The sequence below is a fragment of the Perca fluviatilis genome, chromosome 12, assembly GCF_010015445.1.
Source record: "Perca fluviatilis chromosome 12, GENO_Pfluv_1.0, whole genome shotgun sequence".
NCBI lineage: Eukaryota > Metazoa > Chordata > Actinopteri > Perciformes > Percidae > Perca > Perca fluviatilis.
Window position 1 is genome coordinate 16,037,434 of NC_053123.1, and position 22,231 is coordinate 16,059,664.

A 22,231-nucleotide genomic window follows, 5' to 3' on the forward strand; every position below is an offset into this window, starting at 1 on the left:
CTATCACGTTTTAATGAAGCCAAAGTCATCTTTGTCTAAGTGACCCAGCTTAAGGAGTTAATAGATGGGGTCGGGGCAAAGCTTCAAGGCTGTGTTATAGCCTTTATGCAATTCCATGCCATACGCACAGCAGAAAGGTTAAATTCTCTCTGCAGGTGTGTGCCTATTCCACTTCCATAGGCGAAAAAAGGACTCTAATTACAATCGAAGAGTGATTTTCTCCACTCCTCAGGGGCTTATCTGCCTTCCTCTCCCTAGTGCTGCTGCTGTGACGCAGGCGAGGAGAAATCTAGAGGCATAAGAATTCTGGCCTCGATTATAGTCATTAAAATGGAAGCCTGGCTCTGGGCAATTACCCCATGGGGGAGCAGAACAAGTATAAGAGGGAAAGAGTGAGACCGATTCAGAGTGGAGGGATACAGGTGAAGGAGGGTGCTCAGATATCTATGGAGATGGAGGACAGACAAAATACTCGGATACAGAGGGAGGGCGCAGATGGGGGTGAGTGAAGGTAAAAGGACAAAAGTGAGAGTGTGAGCATGATTGAGAGAGGCAGAGTCAGAGAGGCTGTCACCTGTGAATGGGTCTCCAAAGCTCTTCGGCAGGAGGCTGTCAATGCAGAGAAAAACAGAAAAGAAGGTGGAGAGGAGTTAATCTGCTCCCAATGTGACATGATGTCAAAGGAGTGGTGTGTACGTCTGGCCTGCCACAGTGTTGTCATTTTGAACCCAGCCCTGGGAGATCTCCCCCCAACTAGTCTGTTAATACTCATCACACTCACTGTCATCATCATCATTATCACTATAATCATTGCCACAGTCAACTGCGCACACAGAGGACCCGGCCACTGGGGAGCAGGAGTTGTACTCACAAAGGTGGAAGCACAGTAAATGCTGCTGGGCTGTCCTTGGAATGGCATGCGTCCACTGAGGAAATTTAGAAAGTTCACTGGGTGAATCACCAATGATGTTTATGGCTCCGTTTCATCCTCTGCCCAAACCTCTTTTGGATGAGTTTCTCTAAATTACTGATCCTGAGGTAATTGCACAAGTCACTGCAGTCTTTGTTCACTACAGCAACCTCCAGATTGACAGTCCCTAGATTGCTTACTCTCCTCATTTTGGCCCGGAGCAATGTTCTCTTTTTGTCTGACACAACGCTATTGATCTCTCAGTGGAATTGTACATTCACAGGTCTACATGAATTGCACTGGCTCTGTGATTTCACTGCTGCAGCATTTTGGGTTTTTGTTCCAGTGGAGGAGATACAGATTGCCTTTTGTGAGTTCCTCTCATTTACTGCCACTAAGCCTTGTGGCATTATTATCAACAGCATCACATAAGAGCTTTTGTTGAGGTTCAACAGCTTGTAGCTGCACAAAACAAAAGCAGGTATAGTGCAAAGTACCTGGTGAATGAAGGAAACAAATATTGGATTTTAAAATGTAGGGAAAGGCGTTTGTAATTTGCAACTGTAAGTCCTGCTTTTTGAATCCAGGCTTTTTACACATGTGCTATAAGCACCCATGATAAGATAATGCTGTTAAATTACAAGCAAGTCTTTAGAAGCCTTTTCTAACATAATGTGGCAGACCTGGCCCAACACAATAATCAGTTGTTACATGCATTTGAAGGTTTAATATGGAAGTCAAGTTATTTTTAAGAGGAGAAATTGTGTCCACTGCTACACAGAACTTAAAAATTTATTTTACATTATTCCACGTATTGCTGGTTCCACTAGTAATGCTGCATAAATTGTGATAATAATTTTAGATTGTCACGCTGTGAATGCTAATGAGGCAGAAATGCAAAGGCATTTACTTTGGTGATTTATGGTTAGAGAACACTGATTAGGGGCCCAGTAAGAGGTTCGCCCCGTGTTGGCTGAGTCCTGCAGCGGCCCGGGTTCGAATCCGACCTACGGCCCTTTGCTGCGTCTCATCACCCATCTCTCTCCCCCTTTCATGCCTATCAACTGTCACTATAATAAAGGGAAAACCCCAAAAAAATAATCTTAAAAAAAAAAAAGAGAACACTGATTAGCCTTTGCATGTAACCCTGTTTCTTCTGTTTGCCCCAACCACCACCTCACTGACAAGGGCTACGAAAAAATCTGTAACTCTTAGATGACACGTAAATGAGCCAGGACTGTCAAAATGGATAACCAAATGCATGGAGAAAATTGACAAATTTAAAGATTATTGTTAACATCTGTCGAGCACTGACACAATGTTTCTTTCACTCTCCCCCTCTTCCAGTCTGTCCTCTATGTCTCTGTTATTGACAGTCTTTCTATTGTTGTCAATCTGTTGTGTGGCAACTGCTTGCTGCTGCACTTGCCAATGCACATGACAGCTCCTTTTAATAGCATTCACCACACAAATGACAGTTTCTATAATGGCATTTTAATTATCATCCCAAATTGTAACTTCCTTTTTATGTCCAAATATATGGAAAACAATGTTCTCAGGGGTCTTACTCATCTGTGTCGGCAGCATGTTTTATCTGAAATGCCACCACCATAAAATTATTTTTGGAGCGATGAGGTTTGGGGAACACTGTTATAGTTGTAGTGCTTTTCTAATAGGGTGCAGCAACTAACATCTTGACACAATGCATGTCTTCCACCAAGTAATCTGACTTCTCCGCATCATTTCTCAATTTTCCTGTTAATGCTCTTGCGTGGAACGCTTAAAGCTGGGGTTGGAGATCATCCTTAAAATAAAAAAAAAAAATTTGACCTACCACTTTACATCAGTTTGTTTTATGTATTTTTAGCTTATTAATTGTCTATACATAGAATTTCTTTAAAAAAAACAAAACTTTGATTAGGAGCAATGGATTATACTGTATTTTGGTGAGCACAGAATCATAAGCAGCTAAAGTATAATGGTACAACATGGAGGTCACCATGGTGTGACCCATGATCGGACATAAGGGGGGCCAATAACAAATCCTATCTGCACCAGAAAACCACATTTTATAAGAACCCAACTTTTGCATCAGTATTTTTCGTGCTTTGACCTTGTTGTGGCATACTGCGACAACCGCAGTATGCCAATTAACTTTCAATAGAAGAACTTAAAGAACCATTTTAGCTGCTCTGCCAGTTTCCCACCGTAAATGCTTGTAATGCCGCATTAGAAATCCTGGCAGAAATGATGTTCTATTGTAAACTTGCTTTTCCATTATCTGAAAGTGAATAATGTTCCACATTTCTGTTTGTGGCCTCTTGTCAGATTATCAGCTTATACAGTATAAAAGCTCTGGTGCAGCTGTGGGCGGCAAAGCAATTTTCTCCCTCTGATTCACCTATAGCGATGCCTGCAGCTGTATACTCTCTTACCTCAGCAAGCCACTTTACAGTATTTTAAATGCCTTTCTATCCAATGTGGTTATTGTAATGCTTCTGTGGTGGCATGACGCTGCAGCCAGTTCCATCAAACCTTTTTAACAAGGTGACTTTGTGTCAGTTTTTGCAAGTAATTGCTCTGCATGGTTCCTTCAGGTCTGGTCACACAGCCTGTTTTGAGGCCTGTTCTCTTCGCTCACACCTCTGGCCTGCTTTACTGTCCCTGCTGCTGTAAAAATCCTTTAACCTCTGCTGTCATTCTCCCACTGCGCAGCAGCGTCGGGCTGTCGTTGGAATGGGTCTGCCACACTGCAGCGAGGATGCAGAGCTGTCAAGCCTCATTGCCATTTAATGAACAAACATGTTTCTGGTAGATTCTCATCTTTGGTTAAGAGGGAAAGCCATCTGCACTGTAGTCAGGCAAAACGCATCCGAACATTAGAAATGAGCATGCAGCCCTATCTTTCCAGGCCCAGGCCCAAACCACAGCACTACGAAAACACACTTTTCTACGGACTCACATGGGCGGCACTCGAGCTAACCAGAACTACAAAGGATATGATCTCAAGTCTTAATTAAAGTGGGATTTGGACACTAACTACCAAAGATTAGGCAGAGATCCCTCTGATGTTTTGCTCACAATTATTAATCTGTCACATAAAACTGAGTTCCCACAAATATTTAAACACAATTTTACACATTAATAGCACAGCATCACACCCTTATTCATCATACGAGGTATGTACGATGTTGAAGGTGAAATGATGCATCTGTTCATTGACTAGGTTGTATGCATGGTGACTCTTGTATGACATGGACATGCATTTCTGTCCAGGCATGGCAGTAAGAGAGATGGTATTACAAATCGTAAATGTAACTTAGCAACCACACTAGATACAAATGAATACTGTGTGTGTTATATGTGGTTGGAACATTCAAATAGACAGCGGTAATCAAGTGGAGCGATTTGGTACGAGGTGTAGATGTTTTTAATTTTTTTTTTTCGCCATAAGTTTAAGCTACCCATGCTCACTCTTTTCTATAAGGGAAAGAACTACTTTAATTTAGAAACCACCTTTAGAGTCAACTTTTTTTTTCTCGAAAATCACTTAAAGATGAAGTTGTAGCAGAATGCAATTCCAATCCTAAGATTTCCTTTTGACTTAAGAGAGTAAGATCTTCCAAAATCAATCTTTACATTCATGCACCCAAACCTGCCCACCAAAGCATTAGAAATGCATTAAAATATATTGAATAATGTAGTCACATTCCCCAGAATTTAAAGTTGTAAGCGGAAATGCACGGCGAGGTATAAAGCAGGGTACAGTACATGCTAACACATGTTGACATTTCCTTTGGTTGTCCAATTGAATTTTTGAGGGAAACAACAATTCAAGAGTGTGTCAATTATTGTGTGTTTGAATCATGTGCAGTGCGGAGAGACTTTTCAGAGTGTCTCATAGCTTGCCAGCCCTCGGCAACAAGTAAAAAAGTCCTTTCTAAGTCACCCTTTTTTTTTTTTTTTTTTTACTCCAATTCTTCAAACCTCTTCCCTGTTTCCGCCAGGAAACCACGCTTTCAAGCCGTTATTCCCTGGAGCTGACATCGGTAAACACGATAAGAAAATCAAAGATGGACTATTAAACACCAGTTGTGTCATTTCATCATCGAGTTTAGTTTTATTATTTTTGTAAACTAAAAAAACATGTGCACCTCTATTATCTGTTAACTATAAGTTTCGGATCGGGACTCGGTATCTGCAAATATTCAATATAAAAAAAAAAAAAAGGACATTCCTATGTATGACATCTGGGGTTTATGTGTGCATAAGCTCCCTCTCTTATCTATGCTGCACCATTGTCTATGTGCTGAACCAGCAGCAGGCAGAAGCCACTTCAGGCATTTCATATGGGTGTGTATTGTCAGCATCCATAAAGATGACAAGGGAGACTGTATATTGGTAGCGTGGTCTGCTGCCATGTGTCATCTGTTTCTTTAGGGCCTATCTGAGGACACAAGGGGACAGGATCTGATTCAGCTCTGCGAATACAGGCAGATCAGGCCCAACAGGCTCATTGTAATGGCAAATAATGGCGTTAGAGGCCTTGTTGGTACAGAAAAGCCAGCCACCCATTGTCTCTGTCCTTACATTTCACACTAAGCCTGGTACTGTGCAAGGCTGCACCCACACCCGTTAAATAAGCATAGGCCTTGCTTAACGGTCATTACTGCTGTGCTCAGTCTGACTTCGTGGATCGTTATGCTGAATAGATGTGTCCCATTCTGTGTAGGGGCCAAGCATTTAAAGTGAAATGAATTACACAGAGCAGTGAGTACTCTCTCTCCGTGGCTAATATGAGCCCCACTTATGAGTGTGTTCCTTGTCCCTGTTTTTTTCCATCCAGGACCCATTTTGGCACATAGCTCTATGCTATCAAAAGCTAATTATAGATATTAGCTATATCTTCGTAATAGTCTCAATGAGTCGTTGAGAATAAAAAAAGTCTATTGAAATGTGTGTGAGAGGAGAAGAAGAAGCTTAAAACCCTTTTTTTTTCTAAGGAAACCCTTAGGATGTGATAGTAAAGAGGCATGGCAGTAATCCTTAATGCCACCTGAGAGGCCAGTAAACTCAGCATGACAGAAAGGGTGGCTACAAGATCAGACAGAGTAGGCCTCCTGACCCTTGCCACTCTATTGCTTCTCAAACGTGTCAGCCATCCTCACCGAAGGAAATTGTGCTCCAATAATAAAAAATAAAAAAGCAATTTAATGGAAACAACGATCTAAATATACGTAACAGTATATAGCAAAACGAGAACAGGGCTGCAGCCAAATTGTCACCGGATAGAAAAGACCTGGGGTCTCATTTATAAAACTGCATAAAATCCTTACTAAAAGTGTACGTACGCCCAAAAATAAAATTCAGATTCATAAAACCGTACATAAGCACATCTGTAAGCAATGTTCCCTTTTATAAATCAAAGATTACCCACAAGTGTGCGTACGTGAATCAGCCTCTTATACCGCCCTGTACACGCCCATTGTTAACCATAAATAGTCAATGCAAAGCACCTCATGAATGCTGATCAGTATGTTAATGACCCTGTTAGTTGTTCTTTCGTTATGCCGAATCATGACGACTGGCGGAGAAAAAGCTAAAAACTTCTCAGACGTTCAGGAATTGCTGCAAATTGGATTATAAATTTGGCCTGTTCTCACACAGTGTATGGAAACCTGATCTATACACTACCTATATTAATAATACGTCCAAAGCGGCAGGCATTTTGGCACTTGGGGACCGCTTTGATACACCAGACCTAAATGATAAGATTTAACAGAACTATATATTATATACAAACAAGCCTTAGTGATAAAGTTGAAGATTATATATAATATTTATATAAAAATGTCTGACCTTTCCCTCTGGAAACAGCCGGTTGACCCCAGAGTGGCGAGGACCTGTATTTGGACCAGGATGGCACGGTTCCGGCGCGTTGCCCTCTCTACTGGACCCAATTCAGTACATAGATCCAAGTTCAGCTTTAGTGAATTTAAATCCGCATATTAGTCAGTCATCGTCATGGTCCCTGAAGTCTCTTTTTCTCCTGATTCTACCATTGGCGTAGTCCTCCTGCAGGGCCAGCAGTGCCATCATGCAGCATTAAGCACGGGTTCACCGCAGTATTTATATGTTTACAACATATTGTGATTGACAGCACAGATTAAAAATTAATAAAAAAATTAAAGATTTCAGTTGGATTTTACAAGGTGTTTATGGAACAAGTATCACTCAGTACAAGCGCAAATAGCACTGCCGGATTTAATCTTCATGGTAACGTGGATGGGAAGTGGCGTACGCACATTTTCGGCTCTGTTTTGTGCGTACGCCACGTTTATAAATGAGACCCCAGGAGGATGAAACAGGAAGCCTTGGACTTTCTTCATGCCTCTCCATAGTAAGAAAACAGCAGGGTTGGGCCGGGCATGCAGGCAGGATGCCTGGAGCAGCTCTGAATATCAGTAGTGACAGAGACCTTAGTGCCTTATGGTTGCAACAGATGTCTCTCTCTGCTGTGCTTGATCAACATCACAGGCCACAGGCCAGCCACTCTTTATGTGAAGTATTAAGAAAGGCATAGCTGTTTATTTCTCTTGTGCCTTGCATGTACCACTTTGTAATGAGAAGCACTGCCTGAGATGAAGTTGCCGGACTTGACAAGGTGACACACTGCCAAACAAAACAATTGGATTATGAGCTTAAAAGAATGAAGGCGCAGAAATGGCGGGCCAAGAATAGTGACATTTGCAAAAGAGCAGGAAATCTTAGTCTTCATTTAGATGGTAAACAAAAGCGTTAGGTCGGTCTTATTTTCCATAAGCATCTGCTACATATTCATACGTGACACGCATACTGTAACTCAATAAGCTTTACATATGCAAGATGAATTCTATCTTTTAGTTTTATGTCTGGGTGTTTGTTTGGGGATGAGTGCATGTGTGCCTGCGTGCGTGCAGAAATGGTGTCACAAAGTTCAATATTTTGAGTGTCTCTTGTGGGAAACAATCTTCCGACTAGCACTGCCACATTGTGCGTCACTTAGGAAGGTTCAGTCCTGGGGCTTAGTGAGAGAATAGTCCATATTGTTTGTGACATTCAGGTTCTGTTTCTATGAGGAGTGTGTGCAAGGCCAAGAGTTCAGATCTCAAGATTTCTTGATAAAATAAAAAAAACTCATGACAGCCAATTTCTTAAAATGAATGCTGTGTCAAAAGCAGCCCGTGAATTGAATATGCCCTTCTGCCTTTGACAATCTACACATAAGTAAGGTAGAAATACATAAAGTATTTTAATTATTCATACTGAGCTACATCTGTCTCAAGAAAAGCAAGAATAGAAAGGGGGATGATTGGAATGAAAGGTTGAAATTGGCAATTTCCATGTGACTAAATCGCTCAGTAGGGGTTATGTGTCACACAGAAGATTGATGCCATTTATTCTTCTAAGTAAATCCGTGCTGTGGCCACTCGATCTCTGTCCTGTTCCCAGAGCTCTTCTGCACTTTGTTAGCTTGTGGGTGTGTTTGTGTATCAGGAATAAGCAGACATTGGGATTTCCCATGGAGTCTGCCTCTTAAAATTGGCCTGTGTTGGGCGATGAACTGATTGGGATAATGATCTAAGTGAAAATGGAATTTGCTCAATAATTTTTTGGTATACAGGGGAATTACTCTGTTTTCTCAAGTGTGTCTCCAACAGCAAGTGTCATCTCAAAGGTCCATTAAATTTGAGGAATTAAGTTATGTGTAGCCAAACATCAAGCAATATGTGAATGTTTATCCAAAAATAATGACAATGACAGAAATAGTTGTTCAAATTATTTATTTGTTTTACTGTTGGTTTGACAAATATTTACAGTATATTTTTAGGGCATGGCACATTGTTTCGGCCACATCGGCCAGAACCATTACTAACCAATGGTCTTCCCCGGTATAGATACTTATAAATGTGTACTACTACGTGTACAGCTAAGGCAAACTCAACATTTCATGCTGCTGTTTCACATTAAAAGCTTTCCACCAGGAACCTCCGCAAAGCTTTTACTTAGAAGCAGCTACAGAAAACGCATTTTATTTGTAATGAAGATCAGTGGTGCTTTGTTTGCTGCACTATTGTTCAGTAAAAAATTGGTCTACACATCAAGATGTTGACAAATTGTGAGCTATAATGTCAGTGGATTTGAATATTGCAAAAGGGGAATGTTACCAGCCACTGACTGTGAGCTATAGGCTTTTACTGTGTTTTGTGCAAACCAACACACCTCCACCACGTCATGAAGGTCACAGTAACGTCTTCCATGACATGCTGTCCTTTTTAGTTTATTTATACTATGTATGTCCATTTCATTTCACTATCAATCATCTTGGTCACAAATGTTCTTGGGTATGAATAAAGGTCTATCTTATCTATTTTCCGTATGCGCAGCACAAGATGTAATCAGGGTTGCTCATGGCACTGTACTTGTATCTCAGCCATGTGAAAAAAATGTTATTAAGGAAATAGCAGTTTTCCCTTTCACTGCAGTTAAGCTTCACATATCTACAACTGAGGAGAGGAGAGCAGTGGAGGTTATAAAGCAGTAGTTTGGGGGAGGGGGAAGTAGAGCATGTCTACAATAAAGTGAAGGGAAATTTCAGTTCACCCTCAGGGAGCATTGGAGAGTAGGTGTGAAAAATAGGCTGGTCTTAGTGTTGTAGAGTCACAAAACTTCCTCAGACATGTCACAAAAGAAGCAGAGATTCGGTTTGAATCTGTCTGGGTTTGTGTGCGTGTGGAAATGCAGCTGGCTGTGAATGTAACTGACCATGGTAATGGTCATTACATGGGACAACTAAGGATAGCAGCACAAGGATCCTGCCATATGTACATAGAATTATGGTGAGTGAGGCCTTTTTGCAGGGAAAACACGAGTGTTGGTGCTAGAGTTCAGATATTCTTTATACTGCCATGTTAGTGGTGTGGGTGAGTAAAAGGATATTTCTAAGGTGTGTGTGTGTGTGTGTGTGTGTGTGTGTGTGTGTGTGTGTGTGTGTGTGTGTGTGTGTGTGTGTGTGTGTGTGTGTGTGTGTGTGTGTGTGTGTGTGTGTGTGTGTGTGTGTGTGTGTGCGTGTGCAGTCTTTCTGTGTACAAAAGACCCTGTGTGTGTCTTATGAGTGCCATGATGCAGTGCTTGGAGCTAGAGAGCTGTGCAAGTGATAGCCCTGCTCAGGCTAAATAATTAGTCAAATCCTGAATTCTACTCGACTCCCATAGGAACAGTGCGACCAAGGCCACTGAAGTGGTGCTTATCTCTCTGTGTGGGCTGGAGAAATGGCAGTACCATATAGCCTATGTGTGTGGATGGGGATGTACATTGTCTCTATTATTTAAGCTACTTGTGAGCTTACATTTATATTTGGAATTAGTTTATTGTTTGCAGTGTCTTAAGCATTTTGTGTCCCCTACATGCCTTGATGAAGCACAACACTGTTGTGTTGGAGCAAAACTGTCAATTTGATTCCCTAGTGTTGACTTCACATTTGTCATATAGAAGTACGTAAAGCTCTCTCTGATAAGAATGTATTCCTGACCTCCTGCCCCTTGTCTTTTTTTTTTTTTTTTTTGTGTTTATGTGCAGGAGCTCCAGTTTGAGCGGCTAACCAGGGAGCTGGAAGTGGAGAGGCAGATTGTGGCCAATCAGCTGGAAAGATGCAGACTCGGGGCGGAGTCGCCAGGCGCTGGTAGCAGCAGGTAATGAGAAGATGCACACACACACACACACACACACACACACACACACACACACACACACACACACACACACACACACACACACACACACACACACACACATCCACAACCCAACACATGGCGTTTTCATCCTTCACAGCAGTGACCATATTCCATAGTGTAACCTTATGGCATAGTGATGGAGCATCCCAGTTTGCTCAAATATGATGGACTGTAAATCTAAAAATGTCCCCCTCCTGTCCTGTTATTTAGAAATGGACAGAATTGTTCCAGTGTTATCGTAGCTTATCAAAAGTGTGGTTTAATTTAAACGTGCAGGAATTTGTCATGACTAAATTGGCCTCAAATCACTTTTATGTTAAGCTCAAATTAAAATATATCAACAACTGACTTTTTAGGAAAAATATTAATATTAATATTAAATAATATTATGTTTATCAGTGACAAAATGTGCATGTGTTTGTTAAATGTGCGTAATAGTAGAGTGTTGTTTGCTCAGTGAAGTGCTGCGCTGCTAAGTTCTGGGAACTCATTCCCATTTCATCAGCTAAGACACAAGGCTGCTTGGTCATCACACTTCAGTGACCACACATTCTGTCCTGTCTGCTGGGGTTCAGACATGTCAGGTTCATTTGTACCACTCAATACCACGTACAATATCCCAAGAAGGGTCGACACCGGTCTTATATTATTACCTGCAATGTCAAAATATTTAGATAAACATAATCTTGATATGTATGTCTGCATTTTTACATACAAAATAAGTCATAGTAATGTGGTTTAAAGTGTTATGTGTGTGTCTTGTAACATTCATTCATGCATCACTGTTTTCAGTTGTAGTTGCACTTAAGTAATATGTGGACCATCTTTTAGTTCTGGTTAATAATGTTTAAGTGGCAAGGGAAATTACAATAGAGGTTAATAGACTGGGACATTTAAGAGATGGCTTAATGGTCAGAATTTTCAGGCACTATTAATATGATGAATTATTTTTTTTTGCTTTTGCTTATTTGCTTCCATTAAGGCCAGGCGTTTTGATGGCAAAGCAAAGTTTTGTATTGTGTGTGTATTTTACTACGATTAACCAACCCACACTGATGCGTAGCTGTTTTAGTCATATGTGTTATGTCTCGTTGGAAAGTTCCTGATTACGCCTTAGGTTGTTGATATAAGGATTATGGTCAGACTTGGAATTAATCCGCTCAGTTTGTCAGTTTCTTCTTTCTCCCTTGCTCCCTGCTGTATTTATAAGTTATCCATTTAAAAAAAAAAAAAAAAGTGCCTAATTTTCCAAAGTCTTTATATAGAACACTGAATGCTAATGTCATTAACTAAGGCTACCAAAAGTTGTAGTTCAACCCTGTGGTACCATCTCAGGCCCACTTTCTAAAGAAATGGAGGTGTTATTTGCATATTGTTCCCAAATGGTCACCTGATGCCAGGTTTGGGCCGCATTTGTTCTGCAATGGACCATGATACAATTGGGATATATCTGGATACATGACACTTGGTCTGAATAGAGGCAGTAATGGCTCTCTATGATCTCTTCTGGCTTTTTAATAATAAGTATTTTTGCACTCCAGCCTGCATGCCTGCATACCTGCAAAAAACACCCATCTAGTACCAGCAGATTGTAGTACTCAGGAGTAAGATTGTCAATTTCCTCTTTCCCCCTTTTTAGAGAGGCGCAGGTATAGAGCAGCTTCAAGTGCTGCCAAAAAGGTCTGGACAACATCTCTCTGAAAATATACACAGCCAGCCTATTTACTTTAATTTTCTCTTTCAGAAGTACTGTAATTTTAGACCTCAATTTTAGTGTATCCAGACACGCCAGTGATCATATTTGGATACAAGCACACTTTCTTTAAACAATATTACTGCCTCTAATAGGAAAGGGTTCTCTTTTGTGTATGCCGGTCACAGTGAAAATCAGCAGCCAAATCTGTTTTGTGCTGTGTTCAGCTCATTGTCATTGGTCCATCAGTGGCATCAGTTAACATTTAGTCGGCCAAAAGAGGGGGGAAAAAAACAGTATTTTTCACATTAGTTTTTGAGCGAGACAAGCGTAATGCCAGTAAATATGGAGCATGGATTTGACCTCTAGTATTAGCCATAATAATTAAATTAGCTGATACTTAAATAATAATAATCATCAGCTCGTTGAGACTACTACATCATTGACATTATTATGTCTTTACAAGGTCATTGCAAAGGGTTACTGGAAAATCTAACAATGGCTTTATACCATCTTGATATTGAGCGATGATCAGTATTGAGTCTAACCCTTGCTTCTTTTTTTAAACTTGTTTTTTCATAACACAACTACACAGTGGAAAGCACAGAGCTTGAAGTAGGCCTATATTATGTTTAATTTCTCAAATAGCGGGATATTAATGGCGACTAGTTTTTATGTTTCAATTCCCTGGTATATGCATTCATTTAAAATGAATAGTCATTTTAGTAAGATGCTTTGCTTTTTTATCTGCTCCTCTTTGTTATGAACATTTGCTTAACTGAGTAAGAGAAGTACTTTCTTTAAAAGAGAAACTCTTGCGTCAGCATTAAATGTTTTGAGTGATTGCGAGGATTGAAAATGGGAGAAAAAAAATTATTTTCTCGTCTTTTGTAGACATCTTTAGGTTGCTTTTAAATGCTGACTCTGTAGGACTAGCTAACTTGTTTGTGTGGAACAAAGAGTGCGTATATACATGCCTTGCTAAAATATATAGTCTGTGTTGTGCTCTGCGTTGCTCTTTGCCAAAATCTTGCCCCTTTGACCAGATAACCTGGCCTGAAAATGGGGGGGGGGAAGGGAAAATATCATTAAAAGATGCTTGTGTCTTTCCTACAAATAATTTGTCAGAGCTTCAACGCCTGCTCCCAACTGTTTGACTTGCATTGCCTAATGCAGTCCCACAGGATAAGATGATTCTTTTAAAATATATTACCTACCACCCACAATTGAAAAATAGCCCTTTTCAGCAGAAATACCTTTTAAAGGAACTCTGGCACTAAACCTGTGTTTTAAAAGAAAAAAAGCAGGGTCTAAATGTAGTTCTTGGCCCACAATAAGTTCCTGCTTCAGTACTGTACTTTATATTAGCCTATTATCTATTTGAGTGGAATTTCTTATGCAGCCTCGAGGCTTTGATTGACCAACCAGCTCTGAACAACAACTGTACAGCTGAACATAGTTCAGAAACATAGTTAAGGGTTGAATAATGGGTAAATAATCAGGTCTCTCCAGCAGAAATCTACCTCTGTTATCCAGATTTTTTGTAATGCTATTCTAATAATGATCTAACTTTTCCATTTACATGATGTTTCAGAAATCCAGTTTCTGCCGAAAGATATAATCACATTTTCAAAGTAAATGTAAACCCAGCTAGTCTTCCAACTGGGGGACCGGTAGCCATCCACCACCTCGTAGGGACTCCTAAAAAACACAATTTTGACACCTTTTTTTAAAGACAGAGCAGGACAAATAAATTGGCTTTCACTGGAGATTTGTGTGTGAATGGAGATTAGCTTCAACCATTGAGCTCACACTGCTTGGCTCAATAGCTCAGAGGGATGACGGCCGAGGCGACAGCACACTTAAGGGTTGTGATGAGAGTCCTTACATTTCATGACACCTCCAAAGTTGACCACCCCCTTCATTTCTACAAGCATATAGGGCGTGGTCATCAAACTTGACCTCTGGCAAAACTCCTAAAAGATGAAACCTCTACCCAGCCAAAGGGGTTGATGGGGTATTAGAGTGTCCTATCAGGGTTAGGCCTGTTGTATATCAGCATCTGCAGTTTTACAATCTCTTTTACGCTGCCTTCACCCAGCTGCTGGTCGGCATGCAGCAAGCATGGTGCATCATCATTATGGTCGCCATTCTTCTACTTCATCTACCATGGTTCACTGGAGCACAACTCGCCCAACTTCCTCTTTTTAATTGCCTGCATGCTCATTAAAATTCAGAGAGCCGTGTTACTTAAAGCTCAAGTGTCACCTTAGATGGAAAAATAGCAGCAGTTGCAACATTGGATGTTTAATAGTAATGACCAGCAAGTAGAGGATATTGAAAAGAAAAGGGTGGGAACACTGTTTCGAGGTCTCCTGCCTGGCCTCTGTCTGTCTTAACACCCCAGCCTTGGAAAAATATCTTTGAGAAAGTGAATCACTTTTTCTTTTGTCGGAAAGTATTTCAAAGGTACATGAGTTGGAATTTTTAGGTGGCTATTATTAGATGGGTCGCATGGCTGTTCTGCATTTTCTTTTCTTTTTTGCCTTACTATAATTATCCCCATTATATTTACCTCCTCCAAGGAGGTTATGTTTTTGGTTTGGTTACTTACTGAACCTACTGGCCTAATTTTCATAAAACTTAGTGGAAGGGTGTATCATGGACCAAGGTAGAACCCATCAAATTTTGGAGTGGATCCAAAACACAGGGTGGACACACACATTTTTCTATTAAGTTAACATTGCAAGATAGGGCATTTGTGCTGCATTCATGTGGTTGGAATAATTAGAAAAATGAGTCCCCGACTGTGAAAAATCACACTGCATTACATTGTGAGATAGGTCTGTGCTCTTGAGTGCCCTTTTAGTTTTATTTTATTTCAGTTTGCTTCAGTTTAGTTTAAGTTACATTTTTATAAGCATTTTAAGGTGGGCTTTAAGAAAATAAAAAAAATAATAAATGTATACTTATTCTTCAATAGGGTTATTTCCTGAACTTGGAATGGTTACATATGCAGGCTCGTAAAAAACTCCAGCTAAACTTTTGGAGTTTGCATCTTCCTTGTAGCCCTCCTGCTGTCAGGGCTAGATGCCTCCGGCCAAAGGCATGAGATGATGTTTCGTCAGAGGAAACATCATACCAATTTATTCCCAATGGATTGAATGGATTTGTGCCATAATCTACTGGGTGCTTGGTCTGATGCTTTCCTGCTCTGAGTTTGCCATTAAGTATGATCCTTCATCCACTGACCCAGGACGATTAATCCTCAATCACCCACACACTGTCACTAGATCCTTTCTGTTTTTGCTGCGTGGTATCCTCAGTGTTGTGGAGTAATAGTCACAGACTGTGACCATTATTCTCCCATATTATTCTCTGGAGACTGAGCATCACTCTGAGATTCTCTCTGGAATATACACTAGCATGCATGTCAAGATTATGTTCAGATGTCAGGACACTGTGGGCTTGTACACTACTGTACTGTATGATTACTGCTGATTTACTCTAGGAGCTTGCCTCACTTGTCTGTGCTCAGTTTCAGCTCCCATCAGGATGTTTCCCATCCCCTGGCTGTTTGTACTTTTTGGCTTAGCATGTTTATTAAAGCTGCAGGTGGAAAAAACAGCTTCCCAGTCCCACATTAATAGTTCTTTTGTCAGTTCTTACACTTCCTAAAAAAAAAAACACTAGCTGTCACCAAAGGTGACTTTATGTCTTGATAAGCACAGATGACATGAATTGACTTGTAAACATGTAATCTGCTTTTAGGCGGTTAACTCTGAAACTCCTAGCTTTTCTATCTCAAACACAGTGATTACCATCTGTGACGCTGTTGTGAAAGGTCCAAGAAAATAGTGCATGAGGCCGAATGGTGTCTCTTCCAGATGATTTCACTCATGTCATTCACTGTGGTGTATGTATTCACTTTTTCCATCTCCTGTTTTCCCCCCTACAGCTCGTCTGAGAAGTCCCTGCCTTGGAGAACTGCAGGTATGTCAACTCGAACACTAAAATGATTGGATAGCGATCTCTCTTCCTAACAAACCACTCTTTTTACTGTTCATTTTTACCATGTGTATATGCATTCAGATCATGTTTGGTGACCTCTACACTCACTCATTGGTAACTTGAGAATTACTTGTCAAACAATTAATGTGGAACAACAAATTACTGCTTACTCCGTAGAGTTTTACTGTAATGGGGTCACAAGGCCACCCACTATCTCGGGGACACTTGCTGCTGTGGATATCATTCAATACTAAAATACATAGACTTATTTAGGTTTTCTCTCTACAGGTTTGAAGCAACCTATGGCTCTCTGTCTAGTAATGAAGCTAGCGTGCATTCACAGAGTTATTAATTTCTGTTCCTGTTTGACCCTGATTACACCTTTTTGGACCTATTAAGACCCATAGTCAGTGATCAATAACCACAAATACCCATCTGCTTACATATTCTTGGTTTACCTTGTGAGGTCTTCACTAGATGGATGGATGGATGGATGGATGGATGGATGGATGGATGGATAGTCAAAAAATGGGAAAATCCTTTGCAGCAGCAAAAAACTATCAGTCACACATACAGTATATACATGAATTAAAAGAATACAATATACATTAAATAATAATAGGATAGAATATAAGAACAAATGGTTTAAAATATCTCTAAATGCTAGTGAACTAAACGGTTCTGTTCACTATCACACTGATTACATAGTGACATGTAATATAAGTAAGGCTTAACTGTTCAGCTCATTTCTTTTGAATGATGATTAAAGAAGGACTAGCCACAAAATCATCCAGTTAAAACTCCATAACACCCCCCACACACCAAAAAAAAACTGCCAACCAGAACCAACAAACACTCACCGACCGAACAGACCCAGAAACAAAGCGCGACAAGAAGACGGAACGAGCCCCCATTTATGTTACGCCCCAGTCTAGGGGTGCCTAGGACGCAACACAAAAAGGTCCCATCTTCCCCGTCTCCCAAGTAGCCACAAACACTTACGTGATTAGATTAACAAAGGTATTTATTTTACATAGAAAAATATATGTATGTAACAAATGTATAAAGCTTCAGGGTGGCCTACCAGAAAAGTAACAAACAAAACAATCCTAACTGAGAGATAAGCAACTAACCTAACAAACAAATGGGCAAAACAAAAGACAAAAGACTTACCTCCCTAACTAACAAAAACATGAGAAAACAAGCTCAACACATCTAAACAAACGAAAAATCAATATCCAATCTAAACCAAAAGCACAAAAAGGGTGGCCCGGTTGGGAGATTAGGAGGATGAGGAAGTGCCTGCTGCCCACCAGACGCCGCCATCTTGGCTCCTTATAACCAGGTTGCCTCCCCAGCTGCAGCCAATCACAGGGTCGGGCCTGAGCTCCTCCTCCAATCCAAGGACGGCTACGGCACACCTTCATTTGCATATACAATTAGAACAAAAGAGAAAAACACAGGGCACACACAGCACACACACACAGCAGACAATACACAAATATGACCACAGTCATAACAATTGGCAGGAAGTGTGTCTGTATCTATTTGTATGGGCTCTGTTAAGTGTGTGTGTGTGTGTGTGTGTGTGTGGTGCAGTACAGGCATGTTTTACATTTCCTCAATCATTGCTAACGTGAGGCATTTTAACCAAGCACACAGTAATGGACAGCCTTAGGCGTATTCTTGTTTCAATATTTATCTAAGCAATTTCTGCCTACTCACACACAACACCATCAGTGATGTGGAGAGGAAGGACCTCTCTCAGACTCCTTTGGTCTCCCTTGTTTAGTCCACATCCTTGAAGGATCTTCAGCAGAGACCAGATAATGAATTGAATTTACTAATGTATTTCATGGCTTATTAATTGCATAGTGGAACTTAGCGAATTTCTGCAATGGTCATTCATCTTTTATTGTCGATCCCGTCAGAAAAGCCTATGGGGGTTAATAAATGTATACATGCACCGGGAATATTAATACTACACGGTTTTCTCATTTGCTGCCTATTCACCATTTCATCGCTGAATGCATTTCATTAGTATTTGAACAGAGCCGGGGACTAATCACTATCACTGTTTTGCTTCATATTGATTTCTCATTGTAGTGTAGATGATAAATGATAATCAGACGTGGTAATGTACTTTTTCTAATCTAAATGAATTAAAGTCTAAATGTGTGGCACCGAGCGTAATGGCCCACGTTTGTCTGTGAGGCTTATTGGCCTCGTGAGCCAGTGTTCGTCTCCAGTGTCTGAGAGTTGGGATAGAAGTGTTACTGTGGAAGTGAGCCTTTTAGCCCCAGGTAATGTCAATGCATTCACACAACATGTCCTCTAAGAGTAGAAGACAAACACCCCAAAATGAAAGTTCTCTCGCTGTTTCTGTCCCCTCCTGTCTCTTTTGTTTCACTGCTTATTTTTTTCAGACATGCACTCTCTCAATATTAACATGTCAGCATCATGTTCAAATAAAGGCGCCATGCAATGTGCATCATTAGGGTCTTACAACATTTTTGTAATTCCCCTTTTATAAAGAATATGGCATGACAAGAGTCATGTCTACGGACTCTTCAACATTTTTTAAAGAGCAATTTGTAGGTTGAAGTTTTTACTGAATTTATACTTTAGGTTTCGTGAAAATTATGGTTTAAAAAGTTAATATATAATTTCACATGTTTAATACTAGGTTTAATACTGCCTGATATGTGATTGCAAATGTTACCACAGCACAGTATAAAGTGACTATCATATACCTCTCTCACACCGCTGACCACGGTTGTCTGATCAGTGTTCAACCCTTCTTTTGGAAATCGAAACCAAGCCAGTCAACATGGGCAACGCATAACCATGGACGTCGTTAGGCCTATTTTAGGGGGGCTGAAGCTACCGCAAAATGTTTCTAAGCCCCCCCAAATAATAATAAGAAGAATAATAATTAGATTTTTTTTTTTTTTTTTACAGTGCACTCTGTATCACTCACTACGTGGAATCAATCTTCCTTCACCATTCATCTGTTGGTGTCGTCGTGCACTGCAGTCTGTTTTATTTTTATTTCACGAACTGTCAACTGGTCGAAAGAGGCTTACGAGCGGCCGCTTGCACGGTAACGGTATGTGGACGAGCGAGGTAGAGAGTTACTGAAGAGAGAGAGCACCAGGCAGCATTAAAACAATGCAAATGCAACTGTAGCAAGTATCTCACTATGATTAACGTTATCCAAATTCATAATTAGGAACAACAAATAATATATCCAGCTACAAAAAAGCCAGAAATTCGAAAGTTAGACAGAAGTACAAAGAGTCAATGGCTATGAAGTTGATACACCGTCTTGTCTCTTCTCATTGGTTTAAACTGAGAGCTTTCAGAATGCTGCAGCCAGTGTGTTGCAAGTAGCTGCAGGATTTATCTTGTCTCGTCGCAAATCTTTGGTCTGGACTTGCTACCGCGCACACAGTGAGTGATACAGAGTGAAATTGTAAGTTGTTGTTAATGACTTTTACTTGCTTCACTTTAGCTACATTTACTTGAGGTAAAGATAAAGGAATATTTTATATAGAAAACAATAGTCTAGCTAGTGTAAACGAGTGAAATACAAGAAATAGCTCGCCTAGTAAGGTATCCGAAGCTCTCTATTCTTTACCATTAATATAGCCTGCTTTCTCTATAGTATTAAAACAATATCAGTCCTAAATATCATAGTGTCACTGTTAATGCTATTGTACCAGTATAACCTTCAATTCATTGAACAAATGGATACTGGAAGATATTTTAGGAGAGAGAGAGAGAGACACCAAGGCATAGCCTAAACTAAATTATTTCATGATATTTATTATATATGCTTGATTCTGACCAACTAAACTTTCTGCATTCCTTTGCTGTAATAAATTAAACAAGTATGTAGATGTTGCCTAAATGTAGACTAGGCTATATATGAACATACATACATACATACATACATACATACATACATATTAGAACTTTTATTTATCTCGCCATCAGGTTATTAAATTCAGACATACTTTAAATCCTTGTCAGCCATATTGCAATGAGCTAGTTCAGCGTATCATGCCTGACTGGAGTAGTGGAAGGGCAGACAGCATGTTGCCAGTTTCGTCATTTGGGCTGCCTTGTTGAGTGCAGCGGCACTGAAAACATAGGATTAGTCCAACGAATCGTTCCGTTTGTAATGCGAACCTAACCGAAAGCCTTGTACCGAACGGTTCAATACGAATATGTGTATCGTTACACCCCTAGTAATTAAATAGTCTTATTTTGACCTGCAACTTATCTAATAAAGAGAGGGATTAGGTATGGTATTACGTTACCACACATTTACACAGGCAGATAGATAGTGGTTAAGTCTTAGCCTAAAGAAGAACTCAGCAGGAGCACAGTAAATCCCCCCCCATGCAGCTTTGATGTACCTAAAAGCTAACTTTAGGGTTAGGGTAGAAAAAATGTGTGTTGACCTGTGAAGACTGCCCCACTGTCATTTCCAACCAATCACGTTATTTGTCCCGCCCCAACTGTTAGCGACCCAGGTAACAGTTGGTTAGGTAGGTCAGTCCTACCCTGATTCAACCCAACTGGCTACCTGGGTCGCTAAGCCGAGTAGATCGAGGAGGGTTAACCCATTCAAACCCACAGTCGACCTGGGTATAACCCTGGTTGAGCCATTGGTGTGAAAGGGGTAATATTTATTTGGTAGCTATCATCTGTTACTCACCAAGACACCTGCCCATCTCTCCTCTGGTTCTCCTCACACCACATCCTAGACTAGTTTAATCTAATGCACTATTAATAGACATGGACATGTATTTTGGGGCCACAGGGTCCTTTGACAACTGGGGTTAATAAAGCAGTAGAGAAAAACATTCAACTGCAAAATAATGTATAAAATGTATCACACTGGTAACCTGTGTAATAAATCAATTTCTGTCTTGGAGAAAACCAAAATGCCACTCTATCCAGTATGGTCATATTTTGTGTGAAAACCACATTAACAACATTAAATTATTACATAAGAGACCTAATTCTAAATGCTAAAAAACCCTGCCATAAATGGATAACGTAAGCCAGTAGTGTTTCATCCTCCATGTGTGAAAAAGGGCTTCTGTCACTGTCTCTCTCTTTTTCTTTCTTGCGGTCTCCCTCTCTTCCTGTTGCTCCTCTGTTCTGGCTTTTTGGCATCTCATTCATCAAACAGGGTCAAGGCTCAGTATGAAAACCCTGTGGTCTAAAACGACACACTGTGTGCCAGACACAGAGTCACTGCCAGGATGGAAGGAGACAAAAGACTTCAGTCATGTCATTAATACGTTTAAAGGAAATGCTTTTTGACCTTTATGGTAGGGCTGCTTTGATTATGGAAAAAATCATAATCACAATTATTTTGGTCAATATTGATATCACGATTTTTTAACACGATTACTCCATTGACTTTAAAAAGATGTTGCATTTTTTTTTTACTTAAAAAAAGAATGAAACAGTTACAAAAACACCTTGACTGTGAACTTTCCCTTAACTTTTCCCATTGGAACTTTTTGAATTCCCCTTCAGAACACAAGACAAAATAAGAGTTTACTTGCAAAATGTAATATGCAAAATAATCGTTTTTCTCAATTACATAGTTTTTGTGATCGTTAGGAACCAAAAAATTAGATTATTTGCACAGCCCTACCTTATAGAACAATTTCGTTGTTTTACCTTAAATACCTTAACAAGTCCCTTGTATCACCCACATGACATTTTATCATCTTTCTCATGAACGTTATCTCTGTTCGTCAGGGCCCATCGCATTGGGGGTCTAATGCCTCACCATCCCCTCAACCTCCCAAAAAATGT

At 40.2% G+C, this 22,231-nt stretch overlaps 1 protein-coding gene across 1 annotated transcript in view; it reads left to right on the forward strand.

Moving 5' to 3' along the window:
* Positions 1–22,231, forward strand: part of LOC120570318 (plakophilin-4-like) — an 82,773-nt gene that overhangs the window by 23,869 nt on the left and 36,673 nt on the right. Inside the window, 2 exon segments of the mRNA XM_039818606.1 lie at positions 10,529–10,641; positions 16,335–16,369. Of these exon segments, the coding sequence (XP_039674540.1) occupies positions 10,529–10,641; positions 16,335–16,369 (148 nt within the window).